Raw genomic sequence first — 15,603 nt, 5'->3', positions numbered from 1 at the left:
GGCCACCTTCATTAAACGGTGGACTTAATCTAGCTTGACACCGTTTCCCCTTGCTGCCTCCTTCCCGTGGGACACATTGCTAGTTTCAACTCCTGAAGAGCCAGAAGGCACCTGGGGTCAACAGTTTCCAAAGAAATCTTGAAACTGTGAGGGCTTCAAACTTGACCTCCATCAGGAAAACAAGGGCGCTTTGGGTGGAGGCAGTGTGTTGGTTGTAAAAGGGATTTAACCCAAAACGAGGTTGAACCAGATTTGACAGCTCTTCCTGCTGTTGATAGTCGTTGGAAAAATATCTTCTTCCCTTCACTTACCGCCCAGGCAAGGTGGAGCAAAACTTCAAGTGAGTCAGAAATAATTTTTTTCCACTTCCTTAGTGTCCTAGCACAGGACAAGATTTTAAGTTGCCAGAGAGACACTTAAAAAAATGCACACAAACAAAGGAAGTTGAACAAGTGCTTTGCGCTAAGGTCTACAAGGAACAAGGCAGATGTTGAAAATGAGAAGAAGGAAATATGAAGAAAAGAAAATGATAGAATGTAAGGCAAGAGAAAGATCATGGATTGTAAGGTTTTACATCTTATAGATCTCCCACTAAGCATGATGTAAATAACAGTGACAGTGTGCTGCAGGTTTTAAGAGATCGGTTGGTAAATATTGTGACAGAAAAAAAGAACTGTCTTTTAGATGCTAGTTAAAACAGACTATGATGGAATGTTAAAGGTGAGTTCCTTCCACATTTTGGTTTGCTTAAATGTAAATATCATTTGTTCAGATATGTCAACAGATTGCACCAAGAGAACTTCAGGTACACTATTGATAGACAGTGACCAAAGATTGCATCACAACAATCAAATGACAGAACTAGTGTGTAAGACAAGGTGTCTGAAATCTTTAATGATAAGTTGCAGGCTGTTTAACAAAGATTTGCACTGCATTATAAGACTGTTTCACAAAGACTTGCATTGCAGAATGAAAATATGCTCACCAATAACAAATGTTTTGCTCCAAACGCCAACACCTTTTCCTGTGCGTGCAGCGAGTCGTATTCTGTAAGTTCTCTCTCCATCCACATTCTGTATTCTCACGCTGCTCGTGGTGTCATCTGCTGAGAGGCTGCAGTTGTGTTTCTTATCATCGTCCATACAGTATACCTCATACCCTTTAATGTCACCATTCTGTTGTGATTTGGGTGGAGGCGACCAGCGAATATGGATTGTGTCATCTTCCTTATGGATAACAATGTTTTCTGGAGGGGATGATGACACTAGGGGAAAAAAGAAACATAGCCATTGAAAACATAAGTGAATTAAAAAAAGCACAATAGACTAAGTTGTATAAAATTACAGACACAGGTTCAATAGTTTCTCAGATGCAAAAACTAATGTTAAATTCCATCAACTTAAAAAATATGGTGCAATTGAACTGACAGATTTCAACTGTTTTGAGAATTTTTGTTGCTGTTAAACAACAACCAAATAAAAAGTTCCCAAACCTCTGAATAATGCACAACTTGTAAAACGTTATTAAAATTTGCATTTATAAATAGACTCAAGACCCCACACTGGTTTAAGTAGCAGCTAGGAGATGTATGATGATGTCAGCTTATCCATAAGGATCAGATTATGGAAATCTGATTCAATGACACTCTCCTACCACTACCTGCACAGCTTAACATCTTACCTGACTCTTTAGTTGATACTTTTATACTTGTGCTGCACTGACTTCGAACATCCCGTGCGTAAGCAAGGATACAGATCTCATACCAGGCATAACTGCGCAAGCCTGGGATCTGCACACTTGTTTTGTAAGGGTCTGCAACTTGAAGGGACAGGTTTTCCCCATATGACTTGGTCTGCATGTCCTGAATATGGGTGTAATTGACGATAAAACCTTCTATTGTTGCCATGCCTTTCACCACCTGCACAGAGAGTTGCAAATGACATGTCGTAATTATTGATATTACTGTTACTACTTAAAGATATTTAATAATAATCATCATCGTTATGATTTGCTCAGATTATTGTAGTCACACAAAAAATGTAAAAAAAATTGCATACACTAAAAAATTTTTAAAAATACTAACAAGACTCTGCTGGTGTTGGTCCATGTTATGCAATTTATCACAAGGGACTATAAACAGAAAGCACCAATTTTGATTGTTGGCACCTCATTTCTACAATTAAAAAAGTATGACAATATAGTGAATACACCCATTTTTGATAGTTTTCTGAATGATATGGCTTACCTCCCATTCAACCTGGATGACACTGGAGTTAACTGCTTCTCCTTTACGGATCTCCACTACAATACCACCGAGTTCCTTTTCTATCTCTTCGCGAGGCATGTTGATGGCAAAGCTTGTCCGCCGTTCTGTAGACAGCAAATATATTCTTACTAAAAGTCCCCCAAAACTAAAATAAATAAGACATTTCAAAGCACGAAATTATGATGACAACATCTCTTCTGTACAATATACTTGCCTCGGGTTTCAACTGAATCCGATACAGGACTCGGTTCGCTAAGTCCAAAAGAGTTCTGTGCCCGCACGATGAAAACATAAGTAGTTTCTGGCTTAAGGTTGCGGACCGTGTAGCTTTCTCTTGGTACAGATTCTGATGCCCTCACCCAACCCTGAAACAAAAAAGGGCCAAAATGACAAATTGTTTGATGCACAATATTTTGTCACAAATTCATCTACAATTTATAAGTTCATAAATTCTGCTATTTCCATTTGTCCACATGCAAAATGAAGCTCATTAAAAGATATTTACCTCAGGAGTCTCATGGCTGAAGTATTCAACGATGTAATTGAAAACTGGGGACTTTCCCACAACTTGATTAGGCTGCCAGGATAAATGTACTGATGTGTCTGTGATGTCACGCACCATAACCTTTGATGGTGGACCTGGAAAAGCTGATGGTTTGGGGGTCCTATAGAATGGTCCTTGCTCTGTAGGAAAATCAAAACAAAAAGGATGAATAGATATTTTAAAATGAACCTTTTTGATTGAGCTATAAATTCTGTAAATTGAAGTTTAAGAAAAGAAACAGAAAATAATTCCCAAAAATGATTTAAATTAATTAGTCACATCTATTCATAGTTTCACTTACTTGCAGCAGTCAGACTGGCTTTCCATGATGTTTCACCAGTCTCACTAATGGCTTTACAGGTATAAACTGCGGTGTCGGTTGTTCGAACATCTGTACAAGGGAAAAAAGTCATGGTATATCTTTATATTAGAAAAAAAAGAAAAGCTGAAATAAATTAGAGGATATCGGTAACCATGCAATCACATATGACGGAGAACTTCTCATTCTAATTTTTTAATTGGTCTCGCCATGAACATAGCACCCTAAATTAACTTCTAATTTTCATATCCAAATGTTAGAAATTGCTTGATGCATTTGTTTCGTAATGTTTGTCGCACCTCACAATTTTTTTAAAAGAGGGATAACCCAGTTAAAATTTTTAAGAAGTGTAGATGCACTTTTATTTTAAGAAAAATGGTCCATACCCCACATCTCTAATATTTTCTTTTGTCTGGTGCACTTTTCATCAATTTTCCTTTAAAAAATAAAACGGTTAAAGCATTTACTAAAGCATCATACCTTAATTATTAAGACAGTTCTTCTGTTGTATCCTACCACTGAAATAAATGGTCTGTTGAACTTGTTTATTCCCTCACATTCCTCCACAAATTCTGCCAACTGCAGTTGCCTTACCTGAAATCTGCAGAGTTCCAGAATTCAATATTGTTATACGTGGGTCATCCCCAAGCAAAGGTCTATCATCCTTGTACCAGCGGATAACTGGTGGAGGGTCACCTGTGGCCTGGCATGGCAGCATAGCCACTTCCTTGAGCTCTAAAGTCTGATTCTGTGGACCCATGATGATGATAGGCGGGGGCCTTGTATCGTCATCTGCAAACAATTGGACTGATTAAGTTTTTACCTTGTGTGTGCATGTGTGCACATCAGAGAGAGGAGAGAGAGCTCAGCATGTAAATGTTTGAATGTCTTCATGTGCATTTAAAAAATATTTCACCCGGACAAAATATTTTTGATAACTCTTGAGCATGTTATGGTAAGCCTTAGATTTAATGAAAATGTAGCAAGAATGACAGTTGAAGCAAGCACTGAAATAACTGCTACCTCTGACTTCAATAGTCGCTGTTGCCTTTTCACTCCCGAGCACATTAAGTGCCTGGCAGACGTACTGGCCTTCATCCTGGTACTCCACATCTCGGATCCGGAATGTCCCATCTTCTGACACAGAAAATCTCCCATTCTCCTGGTTTGGGAACATCAGGTGCTGTGGAAATAAGATGACCATGACTGTATCAATGTCAATATCGAAAGACAATACTGAATACCAAAATTCTTACAGACACAACTACCTTAATATGCTGGAAAAAAGCCTTAATATTGTACTAGTAATGAACATTATGTCACACCCTTTTACAAATGGACAAAAGAGACCTGCATATTATTGTGTTTTGCACACAGATATTTAATGTGAAAACTGTCTGCGAATCAAAACAGTAAAACTGAAACAAAACGACATTAGGTCAAGGAGCAGAGCATTAGCTGTAATTACCTGCTCCTTCCCCTTGCTCCAAAAGACTGTGGGAGGAGGGTTGCCCGTGACAACACACTGCAAAGTTGCTGTCCTGCCTTTACCCACAATCAGATTGGATGGTTTGATCAAGAAAGATGGCATTGCTGGAAACAAAACAAGTGCTGATCATCATGTTTGTTCTTAAGTGTTACCTATATTTGATAAGAAACCAGATACTTTAAATGATTCTAAAAGCGAAGACAAACTGCTGCAGAAATAGCCAAGCATGCTGTCCATATCCTTGTATTAAGTTCTAAGGTTTTGTTGTCAGCATATGTTCGCTTACTGAGCCAAAACAATGACATACACATAAAGCTACATGCATAAAGTAATAAACAATTCTGAGAACTTACTGTGAACAGTGAGTCGACCCACTGCTTTGGCTGTGCCAGCAACATTCTCAGCCATACACACATATATCCCGTCATCAGATACTTGCACTTTCTCAATCCACAACGTCCCATCATCCAGTTGTCTCGCTCTGCATTAAAAAAACCCCACAAAAATCAATTTATGATTGTAAATAAAATGTCATTTCAGAACCAATATGTGATCAGGCATTTTCCTTCAAAGGAGTTGACCCAGCTGATGTGAATAAGTACCTGACTTCTAAAAGGGATGGGGAAGATAAGGTATTGAGAAAAGTGAGGCGTCACGACCTGAAAAAGGTCATGAAAGGACCCTTACCCGCTATATTTCTTTTCATGATTTTATGATAAAAGAAAACTGATATCAAACCTATTTCAATCATGATTGCATATTACATTCTTACATACAAAACTAACAAGATTCCGGAGATTCTAAACCTAAATGTGAAAGATGCCTTCATCCCAATGCTATTAGTGCTCTGTTAGTCTGGTTAATGCACATTCAAAAACATGCCAACACACAAAGATCCAGTCCTTACCGTCCAAATGGAATTCTCCCATCTTCTTTTTGCCACTGAATGGTGGGTCGTGGGTCTCCAGTGGCACTGCATTTGAGTTCCACTGTATCATCTTCTGTTGCTAACACATCGTCAGGTGCCTGGCGGAATGTAGGTTTCTCTGGACACAAAATCAAGAAAAATTTTTTTAAAAAGCCTCCATCATTTGCATAAGAAATAAATCTGCTTTTAAATTTTACAAGTTCTCTGCTATTGTGGGCATTAAAAAAATAGCTGTACAAAAACTGGCTGATACGACTGCTCCAAAAGAGGTGATTACAAAATAATACTAGCAAGTTTATAACAACTCATCCAAAAAAAAAAAAAAAAAAAAGCCTGCGTAATGAGATGATATTAACAGATACATATTTTTCTTCTTAAAAAAGAAAATTACTTACTTTGATAGTTTTGGTTAACCTATAAATTAAGATTTAGCCTTTAAATAAGGCATAAAAATAGGAAAACAGCATTTTATTATTTCTCCATTGTTATTAAGACCAAATGTGCTATAATGCACCAAAAATATGCTGCTACTGATCAATAATAGCATACTCTTTATGAGACACAATACAAACATACCCAGTACTGTGAGGGTAGCTGGAACACTCTCCCTCTCTCCACCCTTGTTGAGTGCCAGACAGGTGTAGTCACCTGCATCTGTCACCTGAACTGAAGAGATAAGGAGGTCTCCCTCATCAGTAGCAGTGATGCGCCCGCCAGCAGCAACGGGTGTCCCACTTTTTCTCCACAGGACCTTTGGTTCAGGCTCACCACGTGGAGGCTTGCAGTGAAAGGCTGCCGAATCCCCGGCTGCCACAGTAACAGGTTCTGGATTTTCTCTGAAGTCATCTCGCAAAACTGGAAAAAAAAAAAAATTTTCATTCACATATCTTTGCAGAAAAATATGCCTCCACCTTGTCTTCCCTTTTTCAAAACACACACACAACTACAATGCTACCATCATAAACATACAACCGCCACTATCACCACACACACATATCGCTCACACAGATGATTAGAATGGTTTACAAGGAGCTGGAATGACATCAAAAGGCTTCTTTAAAAAAAAGCATGTGCATTGAATTTGGATGCTTTTGTCTTATCTTCTTCTGCCTTTTAGTATCCCCAATGTCTGAACAAGTTTGCAGCACACATAATTTTCCTGTCAAAGAATCTCCTTAATTCCTGAGAAAAGTGGCAAGGAAGCACACAACACTGCCAGTACACACATAATAATTTCAATATGTCTTCAGCATTCTCCCTAAATGCAACACATCTTCCATGACGGGTGATAGAGAAGGGATTTAAGGGAAATCGTTGCACATAACAATCTGCAGGCTTAACTGAACATCCCTCAACTATACAATGTTTCGGCTTTATCTGGTTTATAATTGTTTGATGCAAAAGGCATCGGATCAAACTAATTCAATTTCCAAAATTCTGATGTAAAATAATGAAAATGAACTGAGATGAATACTCCATGACACAAAAAAATTACTTTATAAAAGCATCTCAGTGGCGTAGGTTTGTGGTTGAAATTTTTTCATGCTGGCAGTGAATGGCATTCACATTCTTGCCACCTTAGCATATTTTTGAGGGGCGGCTGCCCCCTCCCTATGCCACTGCATCTAAATTTAACACATTTCATTGAAAATAAATTAAAAAAAAGAAATATGAATAATCCTTGTTCCTCTTTCTTCTAAACCACAAAAAATAAAGGAACAGCCAAGAAAAGGCATTTCTTGCTGTTTATAATTTAGTCCCACGCACGCTTAAATTTCCCCAATCTGCTTACTAACTAGGCTCCAGGACTGACATAAAAAGATCATGCTTTCAGAATAACAGGCTTTTCGCAGTCTTAGGTGTCAAACGTGTTCAAAAAGGGCTAAGGGAACAGGCAAGTTTATTGATTCCTCCACCTTCACAGCCAGCCTTCCCTTCACAAAACTTGGTTATTCCTCGAAAGGACCGAAATCTCTCTCCTGCTGTATCGGAGCTTTGACACATTTCGCCATTCCTGCCCCTCTACCTCTGATTTTTGATAGGCATCATCATGCAGCGAATTAGACCCATTTTGTGTGCCTACCTGGATCCTAAATTCCACAACAATTCGTACTAAATTAATATAATTTTATAGAAATCGGCTTTTACTCAAAGATCGCAGAATTTCGGCAGACGAACCCAAGATTCAATGACAAAGAACCATCACTCCCGCCCCTTGCTCATCCGCACATCTGGAGTTGTTTCCCTTAGACTGTAGGAGACCTGCACAAGCCCACGACTGTAGCTCAATTTCATTTTGTATTGATCTCGAGATGGGCCCCCAAGGGGACCACCAATCACCATTTTCCTCGAACCAAAATGGACTTGAGGGATACATAACAGAATACGACGAAAGAAATAAAGATAGTTTAAGAAATTTATGTTGGTGCTACTGCCTTTTTTGGATTAGACCCGCTTTATCGAAGTTAGCGCGCGGGCACACACACACACACGCACACACACACAGAATAACAATGTTACAACTCACTAAACGAATTACAGCCTCACTACCGTCGAATATGTTGTTTTACGACATTTTAGTAATAGAAATAGATAACAGATTAAATACAGTTCATATGCCAAATGCATTATATTGATAAACAAGGACAGCTAAGGCTTTCCAGATTGACAAAACGCTCGTATTAAAAATTTTGGATCAAAACATTCACTAAAAGATATCTTAAGAAATTAATAATAAATTTTAAAAATAATAGTACAAGACATTCATGGACGATCTTAACTGGTGTAGAAGAGGAATCTTAAAAGCAGGACTCGACAAACAAGAACAACCGCATGAAAATACTTCGGAAAGAAAGACTTTTTGGAGTCACAGTTGTGAAGCGAGAATAAGTCGTTGATAAAAAGGGGAAACTCAAGTAAAATCGGCTTATTTTCGATGGTCAGACTCCGTGGACACTTTTTCACGTTTCTTTACCCCGGGGTATCTTTGCGACCGCTTTCTTTAACTTCGGCTTCAGGGGTTAAATAACATCGCTTTTGTATTTTTGGAAACAAGATGCGTTTCTTTGAGTTTCCCATGTTGCCCCAGGGAAAAGACTTAACCTCACTTCATAACTATGACCTCAGGACGAGAGAATAATGATTTAAGTTGAGATAGGAGGGTGAGTTAGAAAGAACCTCTGTTGCTCGGCCACCAGATTTGCATTACAATGAAACATGTACGTGTACAATTCCGGTTTAACAGACGTAAAGACGGAGACAAAATATCAGTACAGTTTTTTTCTTCAAGGTAGATGTCAAAAAGACCAAATAAATAAACACATGTAAACAAATACTTTCAATCAAAACACAAAAGAGTCTTTGTCATAATGAGCAATTTGATTTGAGACCAGCTCATCATTATTATCATCGTTTCTGTTTTGTATTTATTTTGTAAAGCACTTTGAGACTGCTTTTGCTGGTAGAGCAATCCACTTTATAAATCAACATCATATTTTATTATTGCACTCCACTCCTTCCTTCACTCAACGACACGTGCACGCGCACACACCCACACACCGTCCTCGACCCCTGCGGCCCCTTGCGATTTCAAATTCAAATTCCTTCGGAGCCAATTTGCGCGTTATCAATCACATTCAAACAGTTCCTCATCCCCCTCCCTCCTGGAACCACGCGTTGGAATCAACAGCATTTCTCCAACCCACGACCGAAGGGAGGGAGGAGGTCGGCTCTTCTGACCTCAGTTCCATTCTTGCTTGTCTCTGCTTAGTCTCACGCTTGTCACGTGATGAACAATGTCAGAGTGTCTGTGAGTGGGGTAGTGTATTATTCTCTCCCCCTTTCCCTCCACTCATTCTTCAGCATGCTCGTGCATCCTAGAACCCAACCCATTGGATACACACATATTCAAAGATGCTTTTATTTCATGTGTCGACTTGTTACTACCCCGGATAAATGGCCTACATGAGACATCTTACTTTTCGTGTGAAATATGTGTGATGTTTGATGTGATTTGTTAGTCATGTTTGAAATGAAATACTAGTGATGCAAAGTACAATCATGTTTGATATGTCATAGCAGCCATGTTCGATTTTAAGTAGTAGTAAATGTTTGGTAGATTTTTTGTAAGAGACAAAACAAAACAAAACAAAAAAAAAAAAACAAAAAAACCAAAAACAAACAAACAAAAAAACAAAAAAACCACACAGCAGAGGTAAGAACAGGTAACTGTTCGAGATCAACATATCATTTGTACTGATCTGACTTTCATCGGTGATCGTGGTGATGATAATGACTCTTGTTGATGTTGATCATATGGTAATGATATCTAGCCGCTTGTAGTTATCGACGAGAGTATTCAAACACAGAGGAGACTGTGAGAGAAGCATGACTCACTCTTCCAGCGGCATTTTAAAAAAATATCCACAAATCTTTAGAATATTTGCTACTAAATAAAAAAAGAGAAACAGATAGCACAATAACCATTGCTTTAGGTAATAACAGACAATGATGTCAACATGTCCAGTCAATGGCAGCTGCGAAACTGTGGATATTGTGCCAGTATTTTGTGTGACATTCGTGCAACCTGTTTCTAGGGGTTGGATGCAGTAAGGGGGTCTCCTCCCCCCACAACTGGTCTCCCTTTCAACACTTTCCATCCTTTGAAGTCTCATTTGGTTTCCTTCGGAGAGAAGCTGAGATTTCAGTGGGGAAGGATGGAGGTTAAAATTGGGATGCTGGGAAAATCTTTCTTTCTCACTCTGAGTGTGTGTGTGCACGCGCGCGCGGGTTCACATGAGTGGTCTCAGTCCGTCTGAAGCCAGCTAAGATTTCTTCTTTAATGAAGCAAAAGTTTGAAGCTTTTGAAGGAAGTCCCGACAATAGTTCACACTGTTTTTCGGCTTCTCGTTTCGTGCTTTGTAAAACGCTTTCATGGATTTTTTCCCACCATCCTTCTTGTTTCAAACACACCTTCTATGTAATAGCTGCGCAAAGGCATTCTTCCAACAAACTTCTCCATGGACTCATCACAAATTCATGGATGCACGCATGTTATAGGTAATGCATCCATCCCACTTTCTGCTGCCCTTATCCCACCTCTCTCTCTCACACAAACAAATAAAGAAGGAAGGAGGTTATGGACATTAAAAAAACCACACACACCGAATGTGGAATTCGAAAATTGAAAAGTCATCGAAATCGCTCTCTCGCTGGAGGATGAGTCAGCAGAAAGAGCCATAAACCAAGCTTTTCGCTAACTAAGGCATAAAAACTGCTGTTACCTCCCACTGGCTCCCATCGTAACGGTTACAGGAGCAGGAGCAGTAAACCCCCGTGACGTTATCAACAACGCAATCCAATTAATTTTTTCCCCCGTCGCCAACTCCTCGCCTATGATTTTCCGAGTGCAAACGGTTGCTTGCCAGCAAATAGTTCTCTTAGTTTTACGTCATCGCCTCCTAATGAACATTACCAACCGCATTACTACCCTTTTCTCCTTTCGCCATTCCCAGCTCACCCTTATCGTCCTTCGTGTGTTCAAAGCGCATGCGCGTAAACAACCATGACTTCCGGTCGAAAGGAGCGGCACCAGAAACAAAGATGTTTGCTGTTCTGTTATCGAGGGCCAGTGTGGCATTACGATACCCTGAGACACTCAAAATAAAACACATGGAACCCGAAAAAAAATGAGATTGGATGGCTCGTAAGATATTCTTTGCTTCCCAATGTTTGCGCATAACAATTCAGCAAGAAACTAGCGTGTTCACATGTGAACATGGCGCGCGTGCGTCTCTCGCGTCCGCTTTGCACCACGTGATCTTACAGGATCACGCGAGAAGCAGAAAGTATTGCGTGAGAGAGAGAGAGAAAAAAAAAAGAAAGAAAGAGAAACTGTTGAGACATGTTAGGCTTCTATTGCACCACCCCTACTGCCGCAACTGCGATATCAGCCGACGATTTCGTTGCCGCATCTCCAACTTCCGGTGCCAGAAAAAAGCCGGTCATCAGGCCAGTTCACACAAACATTACTCCGCGTTTGCCCTCCGTGTTCCTCCCACCGCAGGTGGACATAATGCTCTCTCTCCGCCTCCTGCTGCCCTGCCTAGGTAAACTGACATTTTCTGCGTTTACAACCAAGGGGTCCCGCACTCGCGGCAGAAATGTTTGATGAAATCTCTCTGATTCCTACGTGGACCTGTGTGTGTTATCTGTTGTTTGTTACCTTAAAGGTACCCTCTCATCCACAAAAAAACACACACAAACGGGTCTGATACCGGGGTGTGGGCAGCACCGGTGATGATGTCGGGAAAAGTCAGATTGGTTGGCTTTTGATCAATCAAATCCATTTTCGATTTGAGACCTAGAATTCAGTGGCGTGAGGGAAAGAAATAACCCTGACTCTGTCTGTCTGTCTCTCACTCACACACACACACACGCACGCGCGGTCGCGCGAAGAAAAATGCTAGGTATAAGAAAATTATTTCTCTGATAGAAAGAAGACCATGAGAAACGAAGGGTACACCAATCCTTAATAGAGGGAACACCAAGCTTTCAATTAAAAACATCCCCAACAATCAAAAGAGCACCAATCAGTGATCTCGAGAACATCCACCCGTAAGTCAGTGAACGTCACCAAGTAGTGGCGAGGAGAAAACTGGAGATAAAGGACAACATGCAGTTCAGTCTACGCAGTGACAAGAGGACCAAAAACAGATCATTCCAGCACACCTCCTTTCTGAACTGATTTCTTCCTAACTTTCTCTCTCCCCTGAAAAAAAATACTGTCCGGTGACATCAAACTTAGTCGACCACAAGGGCAGTAAACAAATTTCCAATGGACAAGACGAGGGGCAGGCAGCGGCTAACCGTATTTCAGGTCCAGGGGTCGGAGCTCTGTATTGATGTATTTTGTTTTCTTTTCATCCTTCTGTCGTTTAGAACATTATGTTCTCTCCTTTCCCCTTCACCCCGCAGCCAAGAAAAGGATAACACCGTGCAGTAAGCGATTCCATCAGTAAACCCTTAACTCCACCCTACACCACCATCATCTGGAGTCGTTGCTGTTTCTTTTTCCGGTTTATTTATTTATGACCGTTTCTATTTCTGTATCTGACAATCGTTTACCAGAACCTTTGCTACTCGCAGTGCGAGTGGAGGACAGATAAAAGGAGAGAAAAACTGCACGAAGAAGAGAAAAAAAAATGAAGGAAGGGGAGGGAATTCATGGAAGAAAAATTGGGAGAAAGAAGGGCGTTGGAGGAAGAAAATGCTCGGAGGGAAGGCAAAACGTGCAAGAAAGCTGTCGCCTGGACCGTTTTTTCTTTTGTAACGGCAACAACCCTTACATCAGCACGCACCGCGAGACAGCAAAATCGATGCGACTGCATTTCTGACAAGCCAGTGTTTCCATAATTCTACCATCGCTCACAGCCACTATCTCGTCTTTCACGAAATTAAAGATTCCGTGCGCACGCCTGGCGGCTTACTCATCGTTTCCCATTTTATTAAAAATCTTCAATCTTTACAGGGAGGTTCGGAGGGTTGGCGCGCTGAAGCTCACCGGTTCGAAGCTAGCTCGGATCAGCGACTGAATCAAAAACTTCCCTACTATGAAGCGACCAGTGACTGGCTCCGTCTTCACTAGACACACTGAACCACTCACTGTTTACATGTCATCTCCTGGTTTCACTTTTTATTCATTTGCTGTACAAGATCTACAGTCACAATTTTTGTGTATTTAATTACCACAACACTTTGGCTGAGCGCTACATAAACATAACTTTTCTATTATTATATATCAACTTTATTATATATTATTATTTCCAATTAAAGTGATTTATTCACGCTATTTATAGTCACGTGCCCCTCTGAAAACCGTGACAGACCGAGAAGTTTGTTAATTAACATCAAGAGCTCATCATCGTCATAGCAACAGTTCTTGTCGCAGGTGGAAGGAATCTCTCGATCGTGCAAGCCAACCATCACCAGAGTCGTCGCTGCCAACATCAAGGTCGTCGTCGTCGTCGTCGTGGTTGTGGGCTGCTATCGGCGATGGTCGGCGCTCGAGTTACCAGACAGGGGAGGATAAGCATGTCACGCGGGAGATAAGCCGTTCTCGAGTTTGCAAGAGATGCTGCCCTCCCTTGATCTCTGCTCTCCCTGTATCCGGACCCACACAGCAGACTCCTCTCTCCTAAACATCTGCCTGGCTGTTTCCATTCTCGCCATGGACCGGAAGGACTATCACACATTCCATGTCCACAACTACATATTCTGAAAGTAAAACTAGCTTTTTTAAAAATAAAATCTTCTAAATCTTAACTTAGAGTAAGTAACTCCTCACATAGTAAGTCAATCAACCAGATGTACAGTTGGTCTACACTGTTTTCCCATGGCTGGGAAGGAGGGGAAAAAAAAAGGAAACTCGTAATTTAGTGCGATCATCATCAGCGTTGTAAATCAACTAGCCTTATATGCAGTCCTCGCGAGTGTTTCGCGGTGGGTTTTTTTTTTTCTTCCTCTCTCGACCAAACCGTCAAACGTCAGCGATAATGCTCTGGTGAAAGGCGAGTGTTCTAGAGGATTCTTGTGTCGGAGCAATTCATCAACGATGGTATTCAGACTTTACGAGGAAACACCCTGTCTTCTAGCGATAACACAACCCGTGAAAGCGAATGGCACTTCTGTAGGTATTGTAAAGTACCGGCATATTTTGTCTCTTTATTTTTTTACTCACCTTCTCTCCCAGACTCTTTCTCTCTCTTCTTCTATCCCATCCACTCCACTCTCTTTTACGGGTGTGTGCTAGAGGTAAAAGTAAAGGTGACATTCAACCACTCCCACCCCCTCTTTATCTTACAATCTACTCCCCCTATCCTTCAAAAATAAAAAAAAATCTCAGCTCCAACGGAAGTTGTTTTTCGCCAAGTGGAATTAATCTTCCCAAACGCTTTCCTCCTGTTCTACACCTCGTATCACGCTACCCCCCTTTGCCTCCATTCATCCCCCCTACCTCAGACATCTGCAATTCTTAAAGACATTCTTCCACCAACCGTCCGTTCTTCGGATATCCTCCTCCGACCCGAGCTCTCTTCTTATTATCATTCCTTTCCCTCCCTTCAGCTGAGGTAGGAGGAGGTCCACTGGACCTACTGCTTACTCCAGATATTTTCTCACCCGTAAGTGCTTCTTTGTATGGAGAGTGAAGGAGGGAAGGAGATTAAAACGTTTACAGATAAAATCAAAACTGTTTGCGAAAGAACAGGTTGGGGTGGAACATGCGGCTTCACCTCCTTTACATGGCATCAAAATAAAGTTCCCGTGTTCTCACACAAACGGTTATCCCAACATGCATTTGCACTTCGGGGTGCTCTCCTTAAAACTGATAGATGGCGGTGCTATACACAGCTTGGCTCTGAAGATAGAAGCGACTTCTTCTGCCTTCCGCTCCTAACTGACAGAAGTACAGATAGACAAACCCCGGGCCAAGAACAAGGGACGAAGGACTGGGTGCTAGACGGCCTTTGAGGCACAGGCCATCATTCTGCGCCTTTTAAATGCCATCCTAACAGCTAGAGAGGATCTTCGGAGGAAAAATAAATAAAAACGCTGTGTCTGTGGCATTTGCAATGGGAGAGAGGATCGGGTGGGACTCTGATGTACAAATGCTTAGTCTGGATTTTCTCCCGTCTTTCGGACGAAAAAAAAAAAGAAAAAAAGGAGAAAAAAAAAGTTGGATGTAACGTATACAAAAAGTACTTTAAAGTCTTTAAAAACTTTCTCCCACTTAATAAAAACATTACTTCAAATGCCTCAAATGCACTTCAGAAATGCTCAATGTCTGAAATGTCTGCTCATAACTGTCAAGGCTGAGGAAAGACGTTGAAAATTTACATTTTATTCTAACCTGACCAGAGTTTCTTCAGGAGAAATATCTAGTTCAAAGACAAACATAAATAATGGTGTCTGTGTCTCTCATACCCGTCTATCCCGCCTAACGCTCCCCACCCGACTCCACTCCCTGACCTTTAACCTGTGACAACATAAGAGTTGGAAT

General features: G+C 40.8%; 1 protein-coding gene across 8 annotated transcripts in view; it reads right to left on the bottom strand.

Annotated features, from left to right (window-relative positions):
• Window positions 1-15,603, bottom strand: part of LOC112568014 (roundabout homolog 1-like) — a 278,799-nt gene that overhangs the window by 22,749 nt on the left and 240,447 nt on the right. For all 8 annotated transcript variants that reach the window (XM_025244995.1, XM_025244993.1, XM_025244994.1 and 5 more), the window contains 12 exons: window positions 6,123-6,401; window positions 5,526-5,664; window positions 4,972-5,099; window positions 4,598-4,722; window positions 4,153-4,312; window positions 3,724-3,921; window positions 3,112-3,201; window positions 2,772-2,950; window positions 2,481-2,631; window positions 2,246-2,370; window positions 1,681-1,918; window positions 986-1,264 (listed from right to left, as the gene is read on the bottom strand). In XM_025244995.1, coding sequence (XP_025100780.1) covers window positions 986-1,264; window positions 1,681-1,918; window positions 2,246-2,370; window positions 2,481-2,631; window positions 2,772-2,950; window positions 3,112-3,201; window positions 3,724-3,921; window positions 4,153-4,312; window positions 4,598-4,722; window positions 4,972-5,099; window positions 5,526-5,664; window positions 6,123-6,401 — 2,091 coding nt within the window. The remainder of the gene's footprint in view (window positions 1-985; window positions 1,265-1,680; window positions 1,919-2,245; window positions 2,371-2,480; window positions 2,632-2,771; window positions 2,951-3,111; window positions 3,202-3,723; window positions 3,922-4,152; window positions 4,313-4,597; window positions 4,723-4,971; window positions 5,100-5,525; window positions 5,665-6,122; window positions 6,402-15,603) is intronic.

This window comes from Pomacea canaliculata, linkage group LG7, assembly GCF_003073045.1.
Source record: "Pomacea canaliculata isolate SZHN2017 linkage group LG7, ASM307304v1, whole genome shotgun sequence".
Taxonomy (NCBI): domain Eukaryota; kingdom Metazoa; phylum Mollusca; class Gastropoda; order Architaenioglossa; family Ampullariidae; genus Pomacea; species Pomacea canaliculata.
Note: the sequence above shows the minus strand (reverse complement) of the source record. Positions and strands in the feature narration are given on the sequence as shown.